General features: G+C 41.0%; 1 protein-coding gene across 2 annotated transcripts in view; it reads right to left on the reverse strand.

Moving 5' to 3' along the window:
• Positions 1–15,193, reverse strand: part of agbl1 (AGBL carboxypeptidase 1) — a 158,173-nt gene that overhangs the window by 25,264 nt on the left and 117,716 nt on the right. For both annotated transcript variants that reach the window (XR_013767155.1, XM_079163217.1), the window contains exons 21-22: positions 12,727–12,907; positions 1,362–1,491 (exon numbers count right to left, since the gene is read on the reverse strand). Coding sequence is in view for 1 of the 2 variants with exons in the window: in XM_079163217.1 (XP_079019343.1) it covers positions 1,362–1,491; positions 12,727–12,907 (311 nt within the window). In the remaining variant the exon portion in view is untranslated. The remainder of the gene's footprint in view (positions 1–1,361; positions 1,492–12,726; positions 12,908–15,193) is intronic.

Raw genomic sequence — 15,193 nt, forward strand, 5'->3', positions numbered from 1 at the left:
TTCGTGACGATATTCCTAAACCTGACTAAGTGGTTTTATGGCCTAAACCTTACTTGTAGCGTAATGTCGTTCCAAAAAGGAAGTTGTTCCAAGCGACACGGAAAAAGTACAGTTCAGGGGAAAAATGTACAGGACACAAATAGATTTCTTTTAGCGTCACACACTGTCTTGAGACTGAACACAGACCACAAGGGGCCCAGCGGTCTCCTGTATCGAAGTCACACACTTTGTTGATCCATCAATCCTCTGACAGGATGTGTGGCTTTTAAACAATGTCCCACTACTTCCTAATGTGTTTCTGAGAGACAGCAGTCATCAGTCACAAGAGAGTCATGTTAGTGTTGGAACACACCACTACTGCTGTCGTATTTATGGTGGACAACAAGTGCTTATGCTAAAAGCAGTGCCATCCTGAGCATCACGTTTATCCAAGGGCGTACCACCTGGTTGTGAAAAGGTTAACGAGTCCTCTTTGAAAGTGCACGTGCTTTTCACTGTACGTCAGTCTACACCAACAGTTAATTGCTTGAATAAGCTTGAAAAACAACCTCCCCGCTCTAATTTGGAGCAATTAAATAAACCAATCAAGGTCAATTCATTATAGGTCTTTTTCATTAAAGCCTTATTACATTACATTTCACTTTCAGGAAGAAAAAAAACATACAAAAATACCACTCACAACATACACACATGCTCACACCTTTCGGCTTTGTGTTTGGCTGAATAAAATAATGGGTTGCAGCTATTGCGAGGGGAAAATTGAAACAATCAGGCATTAACTTTGCTGTTAATTAGTTTCCCATTGATTTGAAAATGTACTCGAATTTTTCAACGCTGCAGCTGGAATCTCATTCATTCTGTGAATAAAAAACAAAACAAATCAGGAAACAGCAACAGAGTGAATTTCTGAAGGAGTGAGATGCTCTGCAGTGCCAGGCCTTCATTCAGTTCCAACACAAAATGTAATTTTTTACATTTCTACATCTATATATATATATATATTAAACTAGAGACCATCTTGGATCACAATCAGCCATGACACCTGAGGAACCAAGGGTATAAAGTGGGGGGGCCAATGGCCCCTTGCCTACCTCCTACCAGTGGCTTTCATTTTGATCTCAACTACACAGCTGTTAACTATGTATTAATCATAGTAAGCAATGGTACTCGTAATTTTACCACCAGTAGTGCTTTGACCTTACATTGAAATGAGAATTTGGGTGAAAACCTCCTCTCTAGTTGTCAAAGGCTCAAAGGGGGCAGGGTAAGATTTTAAAAGCAAAAACAAGGGAGAGTTCAGCAGACCACAACATCCGAAGACAACGACAGGTTTACAGTACAGAAGAGCATGTGTATCTCACCAGAGGAGTCCGTCCTATACTGTTAAGGTAATAGAGCAAGCCCTTGGTGTGGTAGATGGTTGGACTGAGGACAGGGTCGGGTTTACACCATTGACGATTCAGATCCTCACTGTTCAGATCACAGCGATTCCTGAAGAAAAACACAGCAATAGAGACAGGCGGGACATTTAGACTGTGAATGTCAACCTATCCGGCTGCACAGTATTATGTTGTTTGTTATATTACCAGTTGGTATGTTTGTATAGTGTGTGTGTGACTTGTTTGGCTAAAGCGATAGTGACCATGAAAGTAAATGTAAGACGTTAATTACTAAATTAACTTTGCTTTGTCCATGCATCACTTTCTATTGCCTATTAGGTTACATTTGACAAAAATCCACCAGCACCCTTATGTGCTCAATCCTTCAATGATGCTAAAACATCTTATGATAGAATTTAGTTTTGGACGTGTTAGTGGGCTGTTGGTTGGCTACAAACACAATCCAGATAAGCTGACAGTAGGCATGTGAAACGGCTGCAAAACACTCCAGCTACCACAAGTACAGAGAACAGTTATTTTATAGGTCAACTAGAAGCTTCCAATGACAGATAAGTGAATGTCCTTCAAGGTACAGTAAACAGTTACCATGTAGTCAATTTAAGATTTACTTCCAACAGTAGTGTTATGCATGAGACTGATTATTAAAAATGTAAATTAACTGAAGCAATAAGCAGCGAGAGGCTGTAATTTACAGTGACATTACAGCTAGTAGGCGATGTAAAGCACGACGCAGACCAGAGTAAACAAGAACGTGCATTTGCAATTGGTTGACAGCTGATGTCAGCATTCCCTCACGTCAATGCATTTATATACATAGTGTCAGCATTATGCATTGGTCTGTGAGACCAGTGAGTGTCATTAGAAGCCGTTGCTCTAATTATTGAGGCCTTCTAAAAAAGTAGGTATCAGATAAGAGATGATGCAGTTTTTTGTAATAATAGGGTGCGTTAACATCAGCCTTGGTAAGTCTGGTTATAACCAAACCCCACAGTGTTTTTTCCCCTTGGTGTGGTTAGTTTGGGTTGGTTCAAACGCGGGCAAAGCAACCGCTCTCTGGTCTACCTGAAAGGGTTGGTCTTAGAACGCTGTCAAGTGAACTCAGGGTCCGTTTATCTCTGGCATATGTAGCATACAATAACAGGATGTGTAACATTTCATTGGTTGAAAACAATTTAGCTTTTCCGTTTTTTAAGTATCTGGTGAAATTTAGTAGCCTATTTGAAATTGCTGCATTTACTGTTTATCCGACCATGCCAGCGCACCGCGTGGTCACTCCAACCACTGCTAGGAGATTAGTTTATGCCATGCTGCTAATTCAGACATGCTTCAATGCAACACCGGTCACAGAAAATGAATCCAAGCAAAGTTGTCGTTTATCTGGACAATAGCAAATGTTCAATTTTCTTTGCTTCACTAACATCAGAGTCAGTACAGAAAGGAGAAGGTAAAATGCATGTCTTCATACATCTAAATTCATCCATACAAGAGGGACATGGGTCTTGAGGGTTGCATATATTTTGCTTCTCTCCTGTAAAAACCATGAAGGCACATTACATATGCAGGAACAATTTCAGTTATACTTTGACGGTATGTTAAGCATGCTTTTTTTTTGTTCAAAACCTATACAAGCACCCTCTTACGATTTGTGTACACAATGCCATGAGCCAGGTTTACCCTCCTCCTGTGAAGGACTCTTCGGTTTCACTGCAAGGTGAGCCGTACAACAGGAGCAAGCTCCATATCTCCCATATTGCTTTACAACTCTGCCCTTTTATATGCCACTAATTGAAATTGGCTTATGGGGTTGTACACCACTCAGCTGGGTAGATGGGTTATCGGCTGTTTGTTGAGTGCTGTTGGGCTTTTGATTATCAGATAGTGATATCTTTGGGGTATTGAATATTTTTTTGTTATTACACATCCACAGTCCGTATCATCCAAAACAACTTCGAAGCACAATCAAGTCAATGTTTCATGGATGTTTACTGAGCTGTCTAGAGTCTTAAGCTATTATATGGACATCTCCGTATTCAGAAACTGTGCCTTTGAATGAGTAAGGATTTTTGTACTGTTGTAATGTCACCCGTATATCGACCATTTCGCAGTTTTAAACTTAATACTTCTTAATGTGTCCCAGCTTATTTCCGGTTAGAGTGTATGTGGATAACATAAGCTTACAAGAAGTAAACATGGACCCAAGATGTTACCAAGCAACGCAATTCTGTTAAAATGCACTAAAATTCACAGGGTGAATACAGGTATATTTGTGTGTGTGATGCGTCACAGAGCATCCCCAATGTTCCTCCTCAGAGAGTCTGACTTCTCATGTGAAACAGCATTCTGCATTTAAATTGTGTGTGTATGTGCCAAAGCCATCTTCTCTCTGAGGATGGAGGTTTGTGTCACATTACAGCATAGAAAGTCTCAATTCTCACATCCAGAGCCACAGTGAGCACACTGCAGGTTCTAAATGGCACAGTACAGAACTAGAAAAGATGGGTGTGTAAAGGATGTGTGCCCACACACACACTTGCAATGTATATTGTGTGTGTGTGTGTGTGTGTGTGTGTGTGTGTGTGTGTGTGTGTGTGTGTGTGTGTGTGTGTGTAATTAACACAAATCCAATTATCTCATTCAGTAGTCTGTCATCAAAGCAGCAGTGTGTGTGTCAGTTGGTAAGCTTAACTGAGCCAAGTATGATCAATCAAAGCAAATCAGCTGTAAAAGTATTCCAGCGAGATGTGTGAAGTTAATTTAATGACTCCTGCACAGGAGAGGAATAACCACTGCTATTAACCAAAAGAAATAAGGAGTCCTGAAAGCGATGCAGCATTCAGTTTGACTGGTCCTGATTTTACTATGCTCCTTTCTTTGGCAGGGACGTTCCACTGAATTAGTCAGCACGAAACAACTTCAGGACTACAACATTTGTGATGTTACCAACAACCCATTTCTGTTCATGAAATGAAAGAGCAAAGTTGGGTAATGCTCTTCACTTCTGGTTTGAATTTAGACCAAAACGAAAAATCACAGGAAACTGTTCTGGAGCAAAGGAAATATGGAAGTATTATAATAACTAATAGTAGTCATTTCAGTCACGTTAAATCTCAACTAAACAAACACGGACTTTGCCCTAAGGGACCGCTGTTTGTGTCCTATGTGTTCATTTAGTAAATGATGGTCTATTTAGAGTCAAATAGACCCTAAAGCAGAGTATGCTTTAGGGTTGGGCTACCTTGCGATTGACAGGTTGCTATTAAGGCATTGTCACATCTCATCTTATAACTTCTGGTTGCAAAAAACTCATGGGATGGCCAAAATGTCGAGCTCGAGGCTTCAAAACCATAGCCCACAAACTAATGGTTAGTTACTTTTTTTTCATTTCCTGATGTGGACTCAGGCTAAACCCAGCACTGACGTCATGGATAAATTGTCTAATGGGAAAAAAATTCCCCAAAAGGTGGGCTCCAAGGCTTTATCGATTTCTGCTGATACCAAGTTCAGAGCAGTTACTTCAGTCTGTCTACTCAGTTTCTGTCTCAGCCTCCCTTCGTAACTCTTTCCCTCTCTGTCTTGCACTAATCCCTCTCTCTCTTTATCTAGGTCTCTCGCCCTGCGCCGTGGACTCCAAGCCACAGCTCTGTCCCTGGGCAGCAGACAGAGAAACACGGGGATCCAACACAGTTAAAAGTCTTTGTAAACTGTTATTTTCCACAACATTTGCTCCTCTCTGCAGCTGCCTGCCCTCGGGCGCCTGTGTGTGTGTGTGTGTGTGTGTGTGTGTGTGTGTGTGTGTGTGTGTGTGTGTGTGTGTGTGTGTGTGTGTGTGTGTGTGTGTGTGTGTGTGTGTGCACAATGAATGCTCTTGGGAATGTGCTGCCAGATTCTGATTTATTCTGTATGCTTTTAACACAAAACCAACAACTCGCATTAATTTGTCATTGAACCAAAAACAGCTAAATCTGTAACGGGTATGGTAAGGAACCAGGCGCAGTACGACAGACACACGGAATAGTTGGAACGAGACTTTATTCCAGGCAGAACATACAACAGGCAAATAGTCTTGGATATGCACACATGTAGAAATCCACTCAGTGGAACGCCAAGCCGTCAAGGGAGAAGGCAGACAGAAACCAGAGGCAGAATCTCGTGGTCGGGGACAGAAGGCTGAGTGGTTTACCGGGGCAGAGGCAAGGCGGAGAAGTCAAAAGAGGCAGGGTCGGTAACAGGAAACCAGTCGGAGGTTAAACGCTGGAGAACGATCTGGCAGTGAGTGTGTGTGAGGCTGGGGTCTAAATAGTAGGTGCCGCAGAGTGAGCACGTGAGAGTGATGAGCTGATGAGGTGGGTGTGACTAGCAGGTGCACTGAATGAGCTGATTAGGTGAGTGAGAGAGAGATAAACAGGATAGAAGTGGCAGAGCTGTGACAAAATCACTGTGTGTTTATGCAGCCCACATGTGTTTGATTGGGCTCATCAGTATCAAAATAAATATATAGGCCAGAAATACCAGCATGTATTCATTTGTTGGCTTATGTTGCATTTAATTGATGGCAGGGTTTGAGTTTGGATAATGCTGAGAGAAATATGAATACAGTTAACAAGTGAAAATGAGTAAATATAACTTCTTGACCACTCTGCAGGAATGTAATATTCATAAAGTGCGACCTGTGCTTTCCCACCTTAGATTGGTTCCGTTGAAACAAACGCAAGGCCAATTGCCCGGTTAGACCATTTATTTTTGGGCTGGTCTGAAACCCTGATGCGGACCAAACAACCGAACTGGGACGGTTTAAATAGGAGGGCCTTGGTGCGGTTCATTTGTGATGCAAAAGAAAACAAACCGACCACGGGGATTTCTGATAGCAGATATGTGATATTAGCATGCCTTCAAAAGCCAAACTACTTATAAATCCATCTGCTGATTGCTTTATCTGTTGAAGAAGTGATCCTAAAATTGATCTGTATCAGGCCATGTCAATAACCTATTTGTGTATATAATTTGGTAACCACGGTAACAAGTATGCTCATCAGCACAGCTATTTGTCTTTTACGGCGGGCTTACTGTGATTGACAGGACGCTGCTGCTACCAGAGCCGTATACAGCGTCTCCACATCACTCCTCCACATTCCAAATACAGTAATGTCCGTTTATCAGTTGCAAAAAATGGCAAGATACGGGCGTATTCCAAAATGGAGACTGCCAAACTCGAGGATTCATAACATCAGTCCACAAACCAATGGGTGACGCCACGATGACTACGTCCACTTCTTATATACGGTCTATAGTCCGGACCAAATGAACCCAACTCTAGGTGTGTTAGCACCCATACAGTGAGATATCATGGCTCTCGAGCAGAGGCCTTCAACAGGGAGATTAGACAATTTTTCATATTTTGTAGGATAGGGGGTCCCTGCTCCAGCTCTCTATCAGTTTGTGGGTCCTTGGCCTGAAAAACCTTGTAGACCCCTGATCTAGAGCTTTAGAGAGGAATGACCACACTGAGCCAGAGATGGTGTATGCTCACAATCACATGCTCATTGAGAACTAAAATAACATGATGGAGACACAACGTTGTTGTAGACAAGAACGTTGAGCCAGACAGATACGTGAACAAAAACGACGAGTGCACACAAACAACAACTCTTACCTGTTGCCAAGAAATGTTTATTGATTTGCCTTTTTTTAATGATTCGTGGCATTACGACTGTCACACAGTCGTAATGTAAGACGTGTTTGAGTTCCTTCTACTTGCAGCCACGATTGTGCTGTTTACAAACAGGTGCAGGACGTATTGTATTGCAGTGGACGTGAAATGTGACCAGAGATAAAAAATAAACACCCCGAAACTGCTTGGGGTTCAGATGGGTTAACATCAACCGGCAAGTGCCAAAACAGAACCATGAAAAACATTTTTCAAAAAATTCATGTACCAAATTTATTTTACTGAGCAAATTCTTATCATTTTATTAAGACTGCTAGTGGTGTTGTTTTTTTTAAATAATTTTCGTGCAGTTCAGTTTATCCTCTATAGTATGAAAATTGATTGATTACCTTTGTTACATGTGATGAGATATCACAGCTGATGATGGTTTACAGGTATATGTGTAAAGAGTTGAATTAAGTTAGCATGTTTTATGTTTTAAATCTGTTGGTGTTTGCTTCAGGACTCACAGCTGACCTTTTAATTTATGTTCTTATACTACCAAGAACAGTGGAAAAGTAGTTGCCGTTCCGACAAGTCTGGTCATAGTCAGAAAATCTCCACATTTATATATGTCGGGAAGGATATTTATCGTATTAGACATTTGTGTGAAATTTTCATGATTAGCATATAAATTCTTGATTTATGGTGTTACTGTTTTATGTGGTTACATTTGGCCTACTTCCAAAATCTGAAGCAACGATTTAGCTCTGTCTGGACTGTAAGCTACAAACGTTAGCTGCACTAATCAATATTTCTATATAAACAATGGATGAAATCAATGTGAAATGTGAGAGTTATCTCGCCGTGACAAACTGAGGATGATCACCAACTCTGCGGTTCCCCTCAGCTCTATAGGGCCTTTTAGGGCGCTTACACAAGCCGTCCCTTTGGCTAGTCCGAGTGAAATTGATACTTTTGGTTAATTTCTATTAGTTAATTAAAGCAGACTAAAATTTGAAATAAGATTTTCTTTTATGAAGCACTTTTCTACTTTCTTCACCTCCAGTTTTTCTTTTTCTTGAAATTACCTTATAAACCTCACTGTTTTTTGTGAACTCAGCATATTGTGCATGTTCTCTTCAGCAGAAGTCCAAGTCAGTCCTCTCCCACCCATGTTAACCTGTCGTTTACCTGCGTACACCTCAACCAGTGCCCGCACAGGTAGCCCTTTTAACCCCTTGTTTGGTTTACTTCCTGCAACTGGGTTGGATTATGTTCTCACTGCCACTGCACTGCACCATAGAGTTCATTTGGAAACCAAAACCACCTCTTGCAAGCTTTTTCTGAACAGTTGTCATGGTCTGCTCTTGACTACTTTGATTAAAACTAACTACATGATGGCATGTGAAAGTGCCCTTAGCCTCTTTCAGCTCATACTTTTAGTTCTACTCTCATCAAACCGGTCTCCAGCAGCAAGCAGCTGTTTGCTGCTGAGCAGAGAGCCACAGAGCTTTCAGACACAGTTGGCAACCAGCTGGTGAACATAGTGGAGCATTTAGCAGCTAAAGAGACAGATATTTCCCTCAGGAGTAGGTGAAGACCAAAAACCAGAGCTAAGAGTGGGTATTAGATTACATTCATCACACAACTTCAAATGATTATGTTATTCTGTGTTTCTGTTGAGTGTATAGATAAGAAATAGTTTTTTTTTAGCTTCTTGCCCCCAAGTAGACAAGAAATGTGTTACTACAGCTTTGAGCTTGATGGCACGGTTCCACGACGACAGATTCAATTCTTTTGTCATATTTTCCCAACATAATTTCCCAATACAAGACTAGCAGGAGACTAAGTCCTTCAAGACATGACAACAATTTGTTTTCCTGCTAATCCAACCTATTTATTATTAGAAAATGAATGAGACATATCCCAATCTAACATTGATGAGAGAACCTCCTGTCCCTGCTTTTCATATGGCTTTGAGGACCCAATATACACCCACGAACCAGCAGGGAATGGGATTTGAAGTGAAAAAAAGAAGAAAAAGGCTGTGTTGATGCTTTGGCAATATTGTTTCAGTTTCGCAACAATTTCATGCTCAGAGAATTGACCCAGTAAGAAAGTCAGGAGAAAAGAGACGGGGAGAAAGCTGACGGCACGATGAGTAAATCCCTGCAGTGTCCAACTTAATTCCTGTGAAATGTCAGAGCTGTGTTGCAAGACTTACATCACACACACACACACACACACACACACACACACACACACACACACACACACACACACACACACACACACACACACACACTCACACACTGAGAGAACAAACTAAAGGAATGATCTGGGATAGAAACGGACTGAGATAAATCAGGATCTTCAGGTCATGAGGACAGAGCTTTTGGATGATATTATTGTTCGTGTCTTGCTGTTTTTTATCTCCAGCTGAGACAGGCTGTCAAGTCTAGACACAGCATGAAGAGGGACTGCGCAAAAGAAGTTAAGGGTTTTAAAAATAACAAAATAATCTTTATCACAGTACCGTATCTTGCACCATGCACATAGTTTTTGTTTTATGTAACACGTTTTAGAGACATCCACAACAGTCATAATGAACAATCATAATGAAACCTGTTGACAGTTTATGCAGAGGTGGCTGAACTATATTGACACAAACCCTGAACTCTGTGAAAACAATAGCGGCAAACACGCTACACTCTCCCCGCAGCGTTTAGCTGTTCCCTACTGATTCAAACAGGGCTAAAGCAATCGCCATACAATCCCCATTTCTCCAGACCATAATTCTTGCTTTGTTAAAGAAAACAAAACCCCAAACAGAGAATCAAATGTCCGACCCTAACCCCGCGATGGCGGGATGCTTCGTAATTAACAGACAATGATGCATATAGTCAGAATCAATGGCATTAACACAGTGACAATAACAAACTAACAACAACCAGTCACATATATTCATATCACAACAAAGCATGACCAATCAATCCAGCAACACTGCGGCGCTAAAACAGTATTCCACCGCACACTAAAGAACATGAGCCATTCAAATATTATTCACATCAGAAGAAACAATATTTAGCATATCATAAAAACGACACGATAGACAAATGAACACAGTAGTAACGCTACTGCAGATGTAAAAACAAAAGCAGTTCACTTACCAAAGCTGCTGTTCACTTAAAGACAAAGTCCATCCTCCTTTCTTTGTTAACAAAGAGTTTAATACCGCGGTTGTACAGAACATCGGTTCAGTTCCGTTCCAGTCAGAGGTCCTCCTGTGAACGTGTTCGTTGAGCTGTAAATCCACTCAGGTCTCTCCAAAAGTTTTCAAAAGCAAAATTAGCGTGGCGTAGCTCGAAACAGGTCCAAACACCAAGACGCTCAGTTGCAAATAAAACGCATTCCCAGCCATAAAATGTGCAATGCTTCTCCGATGCTGAAATACCGTTCGTACAAATCCTTTTCCATGCTGGGTCAGGTGGGGTTGACCGACCCTGTCCAGCTTTTCCTGAAATGTCCTTGAGAAATTCGTTTCTCCTCCTTCAGCCATTGAGTGTTAAAAAAACAAAGCTCGGTAAAAAAAAAGAATCTACACCAAGCAAAACGCTAAAAATGTCATGTCAATGTCATAACTTCTTACATATCCTTCAACTTGAACTCTTACTACTAATACTAACTTCTGCTAGCTGCTTCAGCTTTAAAACAGTGACGCTAGCCCACTGACCAATCACGGCGCACGTTAATCCTGACATACTTGTAGGCCAGCTAGAAGGCTCTGACATGTCAAAGAATACGCCCAACATGTCAAACTAAAGATCTGATTGGTTGAACACTATGACAATCAACAATATCGTCCCCATTCACTTAAACTGCACATGGATTCAGTGGTGAGTCTGCAGGCCTGGGGCCTCTCTTCTACCTAGAGACACAGAGGTGAAATCTGATTGGATAAAAGCTCTACTTAAAACAAGCTGCACTGGAAGCAGAGCAACTGAGGAACACAGTAGCTGTGCAATGAGAAAATAAGATAATGGGAAAAATATTTTTATAAATTATGATACATGTAGTGTATTTAAGAAAACATTTTCAATTATGAAATAGCTATAACTTTGTGATTCTGTTTAGGCCAGCAGAGAAGGCTTTGAAGGCCCTGACGGCCCGCCACTCTGAACTCTGAGTACACTAACCCTGAACTCTGAGTACACTAACCTTGAACCTTAAACTTAACCTGGAGAGAAAGAGAGAGAGAGACCAATATTAATAAGTTTGAAAATATTTTGTGCTCTGCTCGTGCTATGTTTTTATGCACTATAAACATTATAAACTTATTTATTTTAAGCCAAATCATGATGTTTAACTCAACCTAACAAAGCAACTTTGTTTCCGAAACATAAGTAGTTTTGTTTCCATTTACAATGTTAATCACATTTAAAAAACTGTGACCACAATATGGGAGAAAATACATTTCCCTTGAAAGTTAATTGAAAGTGCAGTTTAGGTGTATATGAAGGTAGTTTCATAGGAAAAAAGGGTTCCCCTCATGCTGTGTTCACACCAAATCGCGTCTTTGCGGCGCTGGTCTCGCCGGGGACCATTTCTGTTCATTTGCGTGAATTGCGCTAGACACGGGGGGCGTGGCTTATCACCCTGGAAGCCGTTCAACTGTCTGCCATCAACCATGGAAAATATAACCTATATTTCTGCTTAGCACGTGTTTTGGAAGTCCCAGATATTCCGGAAAACTAAACGCCGTCATGTCTGGGTTCATACCATCATCTGGAGGAGCTCCGTGGATGTGTGTTCTGTAATGTTTCTCAATACTAATACATCATTAATATGGGCCTATGTCTGTTTCACTTCATATACCCATCACCCCCTCCTTTAAATGATGCCCACCCCCACCCCCTCATATAAACAGATAGGAGTCCTTATAAAATGCACTCCCACATTTTGTTATTCATGTATGAAAACTAAGAACAACAATTATAATTAAGTTTAAAAAACAAAAAAGAAATACCAAGCTGTTCATTGTAGGAGCTTAAATTCTTGCAGTTCTGGCAGCTTTCAGAAGTTGTTAATGCTAAAGTATATTTTTAATGCAGGGCTAATGAGTTACAAATAAATGGAACAACAGGTTTCCCAGAGTCACAGTGGAGACTAATTACTAAATGGAACAAAACAAAAAGAAAAGTAAACAAGACCACAGGAGTGAAGCTTTGCACAGAGCAACACCGGACAAATGCAGAGAATTAACCTGAGAGAGAGAGACAGAAAGTGTTGTCCAATGGAGACTGGCTGTAAAACACTCAGCAGTGATCTCATGTGAAAGTCCAACACGTGCTGAACACACAGAACATGAGAGCATTTCATTACAGTGTGTGTGATACTTTGTGATGGAGCACACATCGATCTGTGGCATTTTTTCATTTTGTACCCCTCTCACTGCAACATATCCAATACACCCTTTTTAATCATGGCGGGGTACTTTGTCCTGCTTCCTCGTGAGGAGTTACGAGTTCATTAACGCTGTATTCTAGAGTCACATAATGATCTATTCTACATGTGTTGACTGACTGAACCGTTACTTTTTTAGGGTTTAGGCTCAGAGGAGGCACTGGCACTTAAAATGCTTGTTAAACGAGTAAAGCGTTGCTCATGCCTCCCACTCACGTGCCGTTGACGACTCCGTCCGGGTTGAGCATGGGGATGAGCTTGAAGACAAAGGCCTCCCTCAGACTCTGGGCCACCGGGTCACTGCTGCACAGAAACTCCAGGGTACCCTTCATCACCCAGCTGGCATTGGACTCACCGGGATGGACACGGCCTGTTAGCATGATACAGGGGCGATTACCTGGATGGAGAGAGAGACATGATGCGCAGTAAGTGGGGAGTGTCAGAATCTTGTTCAGTCACTTGGAACCTTTTCCTACCAAAATGTGCGCATATGTGCGTTTTTTTTTTTTTAAACCTGCTAAAAATAAGTGACATCTTTTGACGTCACGAACGGCTGGAAAACTGGGTTAGAAAACAGAAAACATTCAGTCAGTTCTTTTTTTTATATCTGTTACTTATTCATTCTCTCAGTTGGTGAATGTTGGAACAGTGAAGATACCAAGGCCAAATCCCAATGTCCCCCCTAAACCCTAAACCCTCAAGGACTTAATTGACGTCACCTGGTAAGTGGTTGAGTGTGAGAGACTGTGAGGGCTTGAGATGGTGGAAATAGGAATGGGACAGCACTTTGCTGCAACATATCACGTTGAAAACGACAAAAAATATGATGTATAATTGTAGGTATTTATTTTACACTTTGTATTTCCTAATTTGAACGTCTTCCAGGCTCTTTCCTCACAAGATGAGGTCATTTTTTATAATCTATTTTCTTGTTTTTTGTCAAAACAGCTTCAAAGACAAAATCAAATATTTGATGAATAAACAAATAAATATCTTCTGATTTCATGTTTATTTTTTGTTGCATCTTAACCCTTAATGTTTCTGAGTAAACGTGATCCGTCCTCTTTGTTTACCTTTTTTTTGTACGTCTCCATGCGTCCACTGGTTACCCCGTGTTTAACGTCACATTGCTATGACTTGTGGGTAATTCCCTTAGGCTAAGTCAGCATACTTACGGAAAGGGTTCATAAAGGGCTCAAAATGTCTGCGAGAGCCCTCAAACACTCGATGATTTGACGGTGGGACATCGCTAAACCCTCACGGACTTCGTGGGAGCGCGCCTTAAAGTCCGTGAGTCCGTAAGGGGGGACATTAGGATTTGGCCTAAGACCTTTTCTTTTTTTTTGAACAACAATCAGCTACGTAAAATCACTGTTCCTGTCAATGGAGTCTGGTAACTTTGAGGAGGGCATGTAATGGCTGTTTTCTTTTACATCTAACTCTGTGAATTAACAGTTTATTTTGACCAGACCAGATTTGGTGATTGTTGGAACAGTGGAAAAACTAACCAAGACGGATTTGATGAATTAATTTCTGACGAGTTTAAATGAAGTACGTTTTACAACAATTAGCGAGGTAAAAAGACCTTTTCTGTCAATGGAGTCTGGTAGCGTTGAGGAGAGCATATAACGGCTGTTTTCTTTTACATCTAACTCAGTGAAATATGGGCTTATTTCGACCAAACCCGAGTTGGTGATCGTTGGAACAGTGGTTTTAATCATTTTTCATTTTGTTTCTGTTTGAATGAAGTGTGTTCCCATGATCAGCGAGGTAAAATTACTGTTGTCTGACTTAAGTCTGGTGGCTTTGAGGAGAGCATAATAATTGTATGCTTTGTAAATTGAGAAAATATAATTACTGTTGCTGTGGTTTTTTGATGAGCCGCTAGAAATCTTGCCCTACTTGTTTATCTACGTCATTCCTCTATCTTCAGCCGGGCTCCAAGGCCGCTATACTAGACTCCCTGTGTCAGTGACGTGAATAACATATGATAATGATACGGCCAATATCACAGTATGAATGTGAATATACATGGGTACATTTCAAATTAAGGATATGATTGATTTTACACAAATATATTTCAAGACATACATTTTTCTCCCACACTGTCCAAATCCCTGTTGATTTTATTATTTACTGATTTCAACACATCAAAAAATGTGTATGTACCCCCCGGGTGTCATGGAATGAATAAATATTTATTGTGACATTTACCACTGAAGACAAAAGCCAAATATTTTGGTGTTTTTGTCCAGTTGCAAAGTGCCTTTAGTGTATCAGGGATCCTACCTTGAAGCAACAGTACTGTTTCTAAACTGAGCGGTACCCTGTCATTCACCAGAGAGTCGCCCCATATGTTGTTATCTGGTCGACATTTCCTGTGTTCTCCGATTGTCAGGCATCATTCAATTATCCACATCCAGTTTTTAATTAAAGCTGCGCTGACGCTGTGTCCTCTACGGCCATCACAACAATCTATTAAGCTCCGGCGGCGGTGGTGACAGATGGGCAATTATGTTGTCTACCAGAAGCCACGTGTGATAATTGTAAGGTTGCGCAAGGTTCATACATAACATGTCTGAGTGTCAGAGATTAGAATGCAAATGTTGTGCAGATAGCATCTCAACAGATGGGAGAGCGTGTGATCAGCCAGGGTTGTTTGAGCTCTATGTCAGTCTGCTAT

This window comes from Pholis gunnellus (genome assembly GCF_910591455.1).
Source record: "Pholis gunnellus genome assembly, chromosome: 7".
Classification (NCBI taxonomy): Eukaryota; Metazoa; Chordata; class Actinopteri; order Perciformes; family Pholidae; genus Pholis; species Pholis gunnellus.